This window comes from Tamandua tetradactyla, chromosome 24 (assembly GCF_023851605.1).
Source record: "Tamandua tetradactyla isolate mTamTet1 chromosome 24, mTamTet1.pri, whole genome shotgun sequence".
NCBI classification, from domain to species: domain Eukaryota; kingdom Metazoa; phylum Chordata; class Mammalia; order Pilosa; family Myrmecophagidae; genus Tamandua; species Tamandua tetradactyla.
Genome location: NC_135350.1, coordinates 45317509 through 45331448, shown reverse-complemented (window position 1 = coordinate 45331448; position 13940 = coordinate 45317509). Strand labels below are relative to the sequence as shown.

Below are 13940 nucleotides of genomic sequence, written 5' to 3'. Positions count from 1 at the left end.
TCACCGCTGGACAGAGTGGTTATTACTAGATGGACTCTCCTGCCTGTCACAAGGTTAGCCCCAAGCAAGAGGATAACCAGTTCTTTGAACTCCTAAATCCTTACGTGGAAGCCAGATAAGGCTCAGAATGGACACCACAATATTGAGAAACAAGGACTTGCTTCAAGATTCTCACATGACATTGAGACCTGTTGACAGAATTTTAGGAATTTTCCATAACCAGAGTTGTCTGGTCCTGAAAAGCCACTGACTGTCAACTCTGACTGCCTTAACTGGCTGAGACCTGAGGTTCACTCAAAGGAACAGATCCTGGAGCTGCTGGTGCTGGAGCAAATCCTGACCATCTGCCTGGGGAGGTTAGGATGTGGGTGAAACAGCAAGGAAGTGGTGACTTTCGTGGAGGATTTGACGCAGATTTTGGGAGAAGAGCCTCCTCAGAACTCTGCCCTGTCTCAAGAGACCCCAGAGGAAGACAAAGCCACCACCTTCCAGACAGTGTGGCAAAATGACTTGGCAATCAAAGAATCTATGGCCTTCAAAGATGTGGCCGTGGACATCTCCAAGGAGGACTGGGAGCTAATGTGTCCCATGAAGTAGGAATTGTACAAGACTGACGCTACAGAACTTCTGGAACATGGTTTCTCTGGGACTTACAGTTTACAGACCAAGTGCGAGTCACATATTGAAAGAACCATGGATGGTGATAAAGGAAATCTTAGAAGGCTCTAGTCCAGATGGGAAACTGAAGCCCAAAGGCATACTCCAGTAGAGAATATTTCCAAATACAAAAAGGCTGGCACCCAGACTGTCAAATTGAAGACTCATATGACTCTGGAGACAGATTAGAGTGAAATGCAACAGGCGCCTTCAGGGCAATTCCCACCAATGAACAAGATTTCAATTTTAAGTCAGTCTCTTTACAAGAAGATGACCCTACCAAAGAGTGTCTTAGTAAATACAGTTTATATATAGAAATAATTTTGAAAAGCATTCAAACCTAATTGTATAGTTTGGTACCCAATCAGATAATAAAACTTCTGTGTATAATGAAAAAGAAATGATATCATCTGGGTCCACTGACCTTCATATGCCCATTCCCCTGCCTTCTTACCATAGCCTCATATGTGATGCCATGACTAACTTCAAAGTACCTGGGCTGCCTTACCCTTCTGTGATGCTGCTCAGCCAACAGAGCACAGTGGCATCACCTGGAGCACTTTTAATATACGGCTGGGCCATGACCCCAGAGATTCTGATCTAAATGGTTGGTCTGGGGTGCAGCTTGGAATTTTGCAATTCGTCAGATGATTCTAACATGCAACTCCCTTGCATTTCATTCCCTGCTTGTGTTACTTGTCCAAGGTTACAAGTCGTGAAGAACATCTCCAGCCTAGTATCTGCCCAAGCCAGCCAGGAGCAAAGGTCAGAAGCCTGTGTGAACAACGCAGTGGAGGGTGTTACACCTCAAGGAGCAAAGTTAATTGGGTTGGAGGAAACTACATCTTTGTGTTCCATGTAAAAGCTGCAATGTCCAATAGCCACATATGGCTATTTAAATGAATCCAAATCTAAAATTATTGATTAAGTTCCTCAGTCACATATTCAAATACTTAATAGCTAATGGTTACTATATGGGACAGTACAGAAATAGACTATTTTCATCATCACAGAAAGTTTTATTGGACAGTGCTAATATAGAAAATCTCTTTAGAAAATAACCTGGGGTGATTATTTCATTTTCTGCAAATAATGGGTAAATGAGCCACATGGCATGCTGAGGCTGAACAGTCTCAGGGCTGAGTCATTTTTTTCTCAGCAGCCATATATGGGTTAGTGAGGGGGCCCTATATGCCCTCTTTTAGGAATGAGAACTGAGAAAGGAATGCTGTACTTTCATGAACAAAAGTTTGCCTGAATAGCTCTCTCCCTATATATATGTAGATATGAGGGCAGCAGGGGCTTTTCCAACTTTTTGGAACACGAACAACAGTAAAGAATGCATTCTATATGACAACCAGTATATATATACACACACACGGCTTCTGTATGTAATAGAAGCTAAAAGTTTTACAAATCAATACTTCAGATGACTACATGTTTTGTGCTTCTATATTTTCTATTGTTATATTTATTATATATTTTCTATTTCATTAAAAACATTAAACTTAACTGTTTTCATAGCCCTTGTAATCAACCTACAATTTTAAAAAAAAACATTGCTTTAAGATATAAATTGTTTACAACAAAGCTGGTATCAAACTTTCCACTCCAGGGAATTACATTCTTTAGGTTAACAGCTAACTAAGTAATAATTGGTATCTAACATTTATTGGGTACTTCCTACAAGCCAAGCACTGTGTTTTACATCATTTTTTCATCCAATCCTTACACAATCCCTAGGAGGTATGTCAAGAACAGTAAAAGATCTGAGATTTTATCATATTTGCAAGCCAATTTCTTGGATGGTGGCGGAAGACACAAGACTCCTGGGTCAGAGACAAGGGACTTATTACTCGCAGAAATAGCAGCAGTCAAGGTATCAACATTTTCTTGTGCTGGTTCCCCCAAGCTCCATTCCCATAGAATGTCATGAAGAGGGCCATGTGACACCTGTACACATAACAATGGAGGGGAACCCTGAGCTGGGGATATTCAAGTCCGTTATACTGGATAATAAACATGCTTGCCTACCATTTACTTCTGACGCAGTTACATTATCTCTATCTTCAAAAGCTGTAAGCAGACCTGCCCTCTGCTTTGGAAGGAGATATTACCTCTGTTTTCCTAGACTGCTCACTATATAAGCATCTTTGAAAAGACAGTTCAGAACAAAAAGGCAGTCAGTGCTTCTCTTCTGAACATGTACCAAAATGCAAGAGACCCACAGACAATTTTCCCTCAACAGTGGGTACTGTACTTATCCTCATTTTGTACATGAAGAAGCAGTGGCTTAAAAGGGGTTAACTTAATCAAAACCACACAGCTAGTGTGATCCAGGTCTACCTGACACCTAAGCCCACACTGGTAACACCTTCCTTCATGGTCACTAGATAATGCTTCAGGAAGAGAGAAGACATCAGTGATTTATTTAGTCACTCAGACGTGAAATCTGCTCCTACAGAAAGCAATTATCTGTATATAATTTGTAACAAGACACCTTTTTCAAGGACCCTAAGAAGAGTATCATATGAACAGAAGTTGACAAATCTTTCCTATAAAGGGCCAGATGACAGATATTTTTGGCCAGGCAGTCTTTGTCCCAACCGCTCAACTCTGTCGAGGTGGTGTGGAGGTAGTCACAGATGATACACACACAACGGTCATGCCTTTCTTTAAATAAAATTTTGTTTACAAAAGCAAGGGTGGGTCAGAATTGGTCCACAAGCCATAGTTTGTCTATCCGTGCTCTAAGACAACCAAGTGGGACACCAAAAAAATTATTTATTGGGAAGATAAGGGACATATACAACAAAGCAAGTAAACAAGGGCATATGTGAAACCAAAAAAGATTACCATGTGCCATTATCTGATCGTAACTGCGTCTCTTCCCCAAACCAGTTAATGGAAAATTTTTGTCTTTATTTTTACAAGAGTACACATACAGTAAAAATTTTGGTATTACAAATAGCAACTCACTCCATTTCATATAAATCAATCTTATGCCACTAGAAGCTGAAATTAAAGTGGGAAAACACCAATGAAAATGTCATAGAAAAGATAATCAGCTTTCTCAAGAACAATTCTAACAGCTGCTAAAATTACAGGGAGATAAATATGGGTCTTGTGAATACTGTGCTGTCATTAAAGAGATTTGGCAAATTATTCAAAATGCCACACTTTTAGGGTATGTGGGAACATGAAGTCATATTCCTGGCAATGCATGTAGGTATATTTTAGTTACTAGTGTTTCTATATAATGCACTTCATATCAGTGAAAAGTAGAATTTAGTAACTCCAGGACATATATTTCCAATAGAAATTCGAAGACAAGTACATTACAGAATTTTTCTGATTATAATTTACAAACTCTCCAATTTCAATTAAAATAAATATTTCAATTGAATTGTTTTACAATGGTATCAAAATTTCTTAATAAATCCTTTCACTCATGAATCAATAGAATGAAAAATAATTTGAAAAGCTATTTTATTAACTAACCCAGTTAAAATATATAACATCCATTTTAGCTATGTAAGGTCCACTGTATTTTCTGCTTTAAAGCTAATTACTATTTAAAATATTTAAGTGGTCAAGTCATCATAAGCATAAAAAAACAGGATGAAATTTATTTCATAACAAGGGAAATGTTTGATGAATAGTGAGCCTATGCTATTTTTAGAGACATTTATGTTTACATTTTTAAAAAACATTATAATTCATTACAATTGCCTCCCAGTTAAATAACACCATTTAAGCTATAGGCTAATTTCCTCTCTTGCTATATTTAAGCACAATTATGCATCTTAAGCATTGTCAACACTTGCCAAAAGTATTACATGACTTTCAATGCTTTTTCAAAGACAATTCATCCTACCCTTTGTATTCCAAAGACAGAGTCTGCACCATTGTCCACAGAGATGGACAATTCTCCAGCCTTTAACAAGTGTGAATATCTTAAACAAATTTTAATATGTTAGACATGACCTCTGCACTTTTTAATGAAGAAAAATAACCATGATGACAAGCTTTTACCTCCACCTGACGAAGTCTAGGGACAAGTGATTGCTTGTATTTATTTATTTATTTCCTTTAAGTAAAATTGAAATTTATTTCTAAAATGAAATTTGTTTTACTTCCTAGGTTGTACTAGGGGTCAGAAATGATATTCAGTCTCAATTTTGAGAAATTTCTTTTTAAATGAAAGCTTTTAAATATTTCATAAGGTACTCCTAGGCGGGATGTGATTTTTGGAAAAAAAAATACTTTAGGATACAGTAAAAAAAAAGCAGGGAATTGTGGGATAAACATATCAATTTAGACCATTTTTCACTATTCGCTACAAAATAGTATGCAGGAGTTAGAAAACTGAGCTCCGTAGAATGCAATTCATGTTAATTTCTCGGACATTCTACTTCTTCGGGCACCAGGGTGCCCTTAGGAGAGCATTATCATTAAGAAACCACGAGCTGGCAGCAGTGAGATCTCTTCAAGCCTAAATGTGTAACGACTGCCCTCTCACCCTGTCAGGCCTTGTCTTACGCAAAAGAATAACTGTTGTCAGCTCATTTCTGCACTTGTACAGCTCTGTACAACACCTGGGTCTCACAGGTCTGCAGGTGTCCATGCATTGCTATCAGCACTGCATTATGGAAAGGGACACTGCTACCAGCATTGCATTACGTGAAAGCAGCGAGGCGGCTGAATGTTCGCATACGTGGGCTGGGCCAGCCGGCTGCTGGGGTTCAGCGTCTGGCTCCGCTACCTTCTGCAATGTGGGAAAATCATAGCACCTACACAGTAATGGGCTGTTGTGGAAAACAAAACACAGTAACACACGTAAAGCTTCAGCACCGACACCTGCTCTTAGTAGGCACTCAAAAAACGTGATTATTTACTATTCATAAACGTCTTCAGTCCTTGTTTTCCAAAGGAGGTCCCAAGCCCAGCTTCACAGGCAGTATTTTACATCACGATCCAGTACATACGCACACACTTACATAGTAATACTACATATAACAGCTATGCTTTTCAGTGCCTACTAGCAACTGAGCAGCGCAGAAACGTGTCAACAGAGGGAGGAATCAAACGTTTCATCAAATACTACTACCCTCACTAACAGGGAGACACAGTGATCATTTCTATTCTATATTCTATTTCATGCCAACAAACGACAACCACAAAAAAGCACTGATCCCGACCAGTTAATTTGATTTCATGGTCCAGGACTCACTGAAACCTCCACATACTAACCTACTTTTCCACTAAAATAGCCTCTCCCTTACTGGTTTGCAGACATTTTCATTTCCTTTGTTTAAACTCCCACCTCCTCATGTTTATTCAGAAGAAGCTTGCTTCACGCCAAAGTTACTGTTACTCTCCCTTTGCAGCACCTGCAAAAGCAGGTTCTTGCCACCAGAGCACCAGCAGTCCAGAGAAGCCCTGACCTAAGGCACCTCTGCCCCATTATAATAGTAAATATCACATGCCCTTATCATGCCAAACTCCACACTCAGGACACTCAGCACCTGCACTGAGGTCTTCAGTAAAGCACTGACTCATTTGGGTCCAATTGACTTGGTCAGGTTTCTTTGTGCTTTGCTGTTCTCCCCAACAACATGAAAAGACATAATCTAAACATATATTCTTTAGTTTGTGAGCCCTTTTCCTTCCCTCTGTGGGTTTTGAATCTGTCACTTCTCTCACCTAAAAAAGCAGTGCGGTAACAGACTTGTTTACAAAAATCAGTCCATTTACTCTACACATTTAACTGTTTCTTATAATTGCTAATACACCCACATGGTAAAGCATCCTCTTGATGCTTTAAATTAGACATTTTCATGGCCTTAGAACTGTAGATTTGTAAATTAATAAATCCCCATTGTAAAAGCCAACCCATTTCTGATATATTGCATTCCAGCAGCATTAACAAACCAATATACCTCCTCCTTGAAAAATACAGAAACTGTGCCAAGAGCACAGACACAGCTAAGCTTATAAACAACTCTGGGTGATTCTTATTTTTGTATATAGCAGACATACATAAATCAGAGAGAATGACTTTTACTTTTAGGATACAGCTGAACTTGGCATAAAGCACTTTCTTCAGAGTAAATGTAAGTACTTTTTCATAGCAAGGGTTTATGGAGTTAAATCTTAATTCCCAGTCCTAGCAACACTAATTTCTACTTTCTTCTAATTATCAATTATTATCTTGGTGGGATGTGGGTAGAGAGAATTGAGAGCTGCACTGTCCAAAATGGTAGCCACTACCCACAGGTAACTATTTAAATTTAAATTAATTAAAATTCAACAAAATTTAAAATTCAGTTCCTCTGTTATACTAGCCATATTTCAAATGCTCCAAAGTCAATGAGTCTAGAAGCCACCATATTGGACAGCACAGATTATAGAATATTTCCATCACTGCAGGAAGCTCTATTGGACAGCACTGATCAAGAGAAAGGCCATTGACAGATGGTGAAAAGAAAATTTTTAAGAAGGCTGATGTCATAACATGGCAATGTAAGACATCCTCTGAAGATGCCTCCCCAGAGACTCAGTGAAAATATACATGTAAAGAGCTTAAAGGTTATTAAGAAGACAATATGTGAGCATAAAGAAGAATTTGAAAGTATAAAAAGAAACATAACATAGAAATTATGAAGATGAAAGTCACAATAGTAGAAGTTAAAAATAGACTAGTGGCAAACAATAGCAGATTTGAAGAGGCAGAAGAAAGAATCAATGAATTAGAAAACAGGACAATTGAAATCATACTGTCAAAAGAGTAGATAGTGAAAATAATAGAAAAAAAATAAGCAATGTCTCAGGGATTTAAATGACAGCATGATGCATGCAAATCTACACATCATAGGTGTCCCAGAAGAAGAGAAGGGAAGGAATAGAAATAATATTTGAGTAAATAATGGCCAAATGTTTCCCAGTTGTTATGAAAGACAAAATACACATGCCCAAGAAGTGCAATGTACTCCAAACAAACTAAATCTGAATAGACCTAATTCAAGACACATACTAATCAGAATGTCAAATGGCAAGATAAAGAGATCATCCTGAAAGCAGCAAGAAGAAAGTAATTTGTCACATAGAAGGGATCCCCAATAAGACTAAGTGCCAATTTCTCATCAGAATCCATGGAGATGAAAAGGCAGTTGTGTTAGTTTGCTAGCTGCTAGAAGGCAATATACAAGAACTGGATTGGCTTGTACAAAAGGGGATTTTAATAAGTTATGAGTTTACAGTTTTGAGGAAGTGGAAGTTTCCAAATTAAGGCACCAACAAGAGGTTATCTTACTTCGAGGAAGATTCATGGGTTAGGAAAACCTTTGTCGGCTGGGTAGTCACGTGCCTGGCATCTGCCTCTCCAGGTTCTGGCTTGCTTAACATCTCATGGTGAAGTCTGCTGGGCTCCAAGCATCTCTAAACACCCATGTCTCTGTTCTCCACGTCTCTGCATCTGTGTCAGCTCTGCTGTGACGTTTCTGTAGGCTCTGGGGGCTTCTAATCATTTCTCTTGTGTTTGTCGTTTCTGACTCTCTCCAGAATGTTTCCTCTTTTAAAGAAATCCAGTAAACTGATCAACACCCACCTGGAATGGGTGGAATCACATCTCCATCTAATCAAAAGTTAATACCCACATTTGGGTGTGTCACATCTCCACGGAGATAATCTAATCAAAAGATTCCAACCTGCTTTATTGAATCAGAATTAAAAGAGCTGCCTCCACAAGATTGAACCAGGATTAAAACATGGCTTTTCTGGGGTATATAATATTTTCAAACCAGCACAGCAGTGATAATCCCATCATTTAAGGTACTGAAAGAGAAAAACTGCCCCAGTCAAAAATTCTTCATTTGTCAAAACTGTCCTTCAAAAATGAGAGTTTAAAATCTCCACAGATAAACAGAAACAACCACAAACATCAACAAAAGGCCTGCCCTACAAAAATTATTAAAGGGAGCTCTGCAAGTTGAAAGGAAAAGACAGGAGAGAGTGGCTCAGAGTAATGTGAAGAAATTAAGATCTTCAGTAAGGGTAACTAAAAGTGTAAACGCAAAACCCAGTAGTACTGTATCCTAAATATACAACTTTACTCTTTAATTCCTAATAGAGTCAGAATACAATTGAATAAGTAAAGGTATGTTTCCAGATTATGGACATGCAAAATATAAAGAAGTAATGTGAGAAAAAAAAACAACATAAAGAGGGGAGGCGGGGGATATGGGAGCAGAGAATGTATATACTATTGAAGCTAAATTGATATATTTTCAAATTAGCAGATTATGGAAGAAGGTTGTGTAAAATACACCCAGGGGAACCACAAATAAAGTAATAAGGAATATAAAGATACACTTCCAGGAACATGACCAAATGGAGTAGCTCGAGATTAGCCCTGCTCCATGGAAAAGTTAGAGAAGGGACAGGAGGGTGACTAAGGTGGTGATTCAGGAGTGCAGTTGACCTGGGAGAGCCTCCGCAACCACAAAGGGCAGCCCTAGTTGCAGAGGCCGAGGAACTGAGAGGAAGAAAACTGAGCCTGGTGCGGCGGCACAGAGCCACAGAGCCTGCAGGACTTCACGAACTGGAGCAGTGGGACTAGGAAGTAAGCCAGGCCGCATTCCTTGGGCATACTACCCTCACCAGTGCAGCCCCATGACTGGTGACTCACCCCACCTGCCCCATACCCCTACCCCAAGTGCAGCCCAATCCACCTCTCCTGCATCCCTACCAAGCACTACCTTCCCCCTCCCTGTTCCCTGCAGGCTGCTGCCAGCACATAAAGGCTATGGACACTAACCTCACCATCCCTAGGCTACCCCTGTCCCCTTGCTCATAGTGTCGCACAGCCTCAGCCCACTCCCCAGAGCTCAGTGCATCTGTTTATGGAACTCCTAGCCCCATGCATCCATGGGTCCCAATCACATCATTCAGCTCTGGGAACCACACTTTACAGCAGTCCTAAAACCATGCATGTGCACGGCCCTCAGCCACACTTCCCAGCTCTGAGAAGTGCTGGCCTGCCCAGCTGGGTCATGTGTGCCCCCAATCCACAAAGGCATAATGTTGACCTGCTGCCACAGCCCTACGCATGCACACAAAGGGCCCCTTGCCTTAGACCAGCGCACACCAGGGTTATGTTCCCTCCAAGACCAGTGGACCTGCACAGCTAAATCCTCCCTGGCCGCTGGGCACCCATGTTCACAAGAATCAGTGTAACATCCTCAACCTGTGCTTATACCTGCCCTAAAACAAATCACCACACTGAGTGCCCCACCCCGTACCCTGCTCCCTGTTGTACAATCATCCTGCAAACACAAGGCCTTAGACTACTGAAAGAAATTAACTCCCAAAGTAAATCAATCAAGATATTTACATGCCACGAAGACAGTAGGAGATCAAAAAGCATATCACCATGCAGACAGATAAACCAGCCTAATGGCCAAATTAAAACACCAGAGGAGACACAGACATTGGAACAACTAATCATGGATGTTCATACAACTCTAGTAAATAAAATAAGTGGGATAGCACATGACATAAAGGAGATCAAGAGGACAGTAAAAGAGCATAAAGAGGAATTTGAAAGAATAAACAGGAAAACAGCAGCTATCACAAAGATTAAAGACTCTGTGGATCAAATAAAAAATATACTAGAGGCACACAACACTAGATTTGAAGGGACAGAAGAAAGAATAAGTGATAGAGAGGACAGGATAATTGACTTTGAAGACTCAAAACACCAAATGGCAAAAAAGATGGAAAAATTAAATTGGAAATCAGAGAAATGATAGACAAAACAAAGCACACCAATATAAGAATCATTGGTGTCCCATAAAGAGAAGAGAGGAGTAAAGGACATAAATATACAAGTCAGAGAAGCCCAAGGAACTCCAAACAGAATAAATTCGAATAGGCCTTCCCCAAGGCACATACTAATCAGTCAATCAAATGTTGAAGAGAAGCAGAAAATCCTGAAAGCAGCAAGAGAAAAACAATCTACTTTATACAAGGGAAATCAAATAAGACTGAATTCAGACTACTCAACTAGCATCCTGGAGGTGAGAAGGCAGTGATATGATATATTAAAGATCCTGAGAGAGAAAGACTTCCACCGAAGAATTCTGTACCCAGACAAATTGTCCTTCAAAATTGAGGGAGAGATTCAACTTTTCACAGGCAAAGCAGTTGGAAAGAATTTGTCAATAAGAGATTGGCCCTACAAGAAATACTAAAAGGAGTTCTGCTGGCTGAAAAAAATGACAGGAGAGGGAGGTCCAGAGGAGGGCACAGAATTGAAGAGTACCACTAAGGGTAATTTAAAGAATACAAAGGGGAAGATGGGAAAGAATATATAGATCTGACAAATAAAGTAAAAAAGATAAGATGGTGGATTGAAGAAACGCCTTTTCAGTAATAACTTTGAATGTTAATGGACTAAATATACCAATTAAAAGATACAGAGTGGCAGAATGGATTAAGAAACATAATCCAGCTATATGCTGTTTACAAGAAACTCATTTTAGACAAATAGATTGACAATGAACGGACGGAAGATTTTCCACAGTGTTGTAACCAAAAGAAAGCAGGAGTAGCTATACTAATATCAGCAAAATACACTTTAAGTGTAAAGACATCATAAGAGACAAAGAAGGGCACTATATACTAATTAAAGTGTCAATTCACCAAGAAGATATAACAATCATAAATGTTTATGCTGCCAGTCAAGGAGCTCTAAAGTACATGAGACAGACATTGGCAAAACTGAAGGTAGTGGTAGATATTTCAACAATAACAGTAGAAGACTTTAATACACCACTCTCCTCTATAGATAGAACAACCAGGCAGAAGATCAACAAGGAAACAGACAAGTTAAATAACTTGACAAATGAATTAGACCTAATGGACATATATAGGTCATTGCACCCCAAAGCACAGAGAGATACGTTCTTCTCTAGTGCTCATGGAACATTCTCCAGGATAGAGCATATGCTGGGTCACAAAACAGGTCTTTATAAATTTAAAAACACTGAAATTATGCAAAGCACTTTCTCTTATCATAATGGGATGAAGCTGGATTCCAATAACCTCCAAAGAATGAGAACATTCACAAATATATGGAGATTAAATAACACACTCTTAAAGAACCAGTGGGTCAAAGAAGAAATTGCTAGAGAAATCAGTAGCTATCTGGAGTTGAATGAACATGAGAGCACAACTTATCAGAACTTATGGGATGTAGCAAAGGCTGTACTAAGAGGGAAATTTATTGCCCTAAATGCCTACATTAAAAAACAAGAAAGTAATCCAGTGGTTAAATGCCCATCTTTCAAGTGGGAGACCTGGGTTTGATTCTGGATCATGCACCTCCTCACCAGAAAAAATAAAACCAAAACAAGAAAGAGCAAAAATCGAGGACTTCCCCAGCACACCTGGAGGAACTCAAGAAAGAACAGCAAACTAACCCCAAAGCAAATAGAAGAAGAGAAATAACAAAGATTAAAGCAGAGATAAATGAATGGGGGAACAAAAATACAATGGAAAGAGTCAATAAAAACAAAAGTTGGTTCTTTGAGAAAATCAATAAAATTGACAGGCAAATTATCAACAAAACACAAAACGACAAGTGCTGGAGAGGATGTGGAGAAAGAGGCATACTTACCCACTGTTGGTGAGAATGTCAAATGGTACAACCGCTGTGGAAGGCAGTTTGGTGGTTCCTCAGAAAGCTAAGTATAGAATTGCCATATGACCCAGCAATACCATCGCTAAGTATCTACTCAGAAGACATGAGGGCAAAGACACAAATGGACATTTGCACACTAATTTTTATAGCAGCATTATTTACAATTGTGGTGAGATGGAAACTGTCCAAATATCCATCAACAGACAAGTGGCTAAACAAGCTGTGGTATATACATACAACAGAATATTATGCAGCTGTAGGACAATAAAGTTATGAAGTATGTAACAACATGGATGGACATTAAGGACATTATGCTGCGTGAGATTAGCCAGAAACAAAAGGACAAATACTGTGTGGTCTCACTGATATAACTGACATTAATAAATGAACTTGGAGAATTTCAGTTGAGAACAGAGGTCATCAGGAGATAGAAATAGGGTAGATATTGGAAAATTGGAACTGAAGGGATTCAGATTGTGAAATGGGACTGATTGTAAAAATTCAGAAATAGATAGCACAATACTACCTAACTTTAATACAATAATGTTAAACACTGAATGAAGCTGAATGTGAGAATGATTTAAGGAGGAGGCCTGGGGACACAAATGAAATCACAAGGAAAGATATACGATAAAGACTAAGATAGTATAATCTAGGAATGCCTAGAGTGTAAAATGAGAGTGACTAAATGTACAAATTTAAAAGTGTTTTGCATGAGGAAGAACAAAGGAATGTCAATAATGCAGGGCGTTGAAAATAGATGGTAATTAATATTTTAAAACTTTAACTTATGTGTGAGACTAAAGCAAAAAATGTTTATTAGGTACAAAATTTTTATTTCGACTAGTGCATTCCCTAATATAACTTATGTGGACAGCTTAACTGAATACCATAGTACATGGAACCTTGAGTAGGGCATGAGATTTTGTAGGTTTGTCCAGAGTGATGCCTCGATAAATCCCAGAAGGATTTAAACAGTGAATAAAAAGTATTTGCAAAGTTCCCTTGGGGGAATGATGAGAAAGGGGGAAAATTCAACTTCCCCAACTGAAGAATTCTTGATATTCTCACAAGCAGTTGGGACAACCAAAGCAATAGGCTGAGGCCCCAATCTTGAGGGTTGTTCATATGAAACTTAACCCCACAAAGGGTAGGCTAAGCCTACTTAAAATTAGGCCTAGAGCCATCCCCAAGAGAACCTCTTTTGTTGCTCAGATGTGGCCTCTCTCTCTCAGCCAACATGACAAGCAAACTCACTGCCAGTCCCTTCTCTACGTGGGACATGACTCCTAGATGTGTGGCCCTTCCTGGCAATGTGAGATAGAAAACCTAGAATGAGCTGGGACTCAGCATCAAGGGATTGCAAAACCTTCTCGACCAAAAGGGGGAAGAGTGAAATGAGACAATATAAAGTGTCTGTGACTGAGAGATTCCAAACACAGTTGAGGGATTATCCTGGAGGCTATTCCTACGCATTAAATAGATATCACATTGTTAGTCAGATGTAATGAAGAGGCTGGAGGGAACTGCCTGAAACTGTAGAGCTGTGTTCCAGTAGCCATGTTTCTTAAAGATGATT

At 39.2% G+C, this 13940-nt stretch overlaps 1 protein-coding gene across 3 annotated transcripts in view; it reads right to left on the bottom strand.

Annotated features, from left to right (window-relative positions):
* TMEM150C (transmembrane protein 150C) overlaps positions 1-13940 on the bottom strand; it is a 108129-nt gene that overhangs the window by 78907 nt on the left and 15282 nt on the right. The window contains exon 1 of one of the 3 annotated variants that reach the window (XM_077143021.1): positions 7973-8308. The exons of the other annotated variants lie outside the window; for them this stretch is intronic. Coding sequence (XP_076999136.1) covers positions 7973-8064 — 92 coding nt within the window. The 5' untranslated portion in view covers positions 8065-8308. Of the gene's footprint in view, positions 1-7972; positions 8309-13940 lie in introns of those variants that run through there. 3 annotated transcript variants of the gene reach the window in all.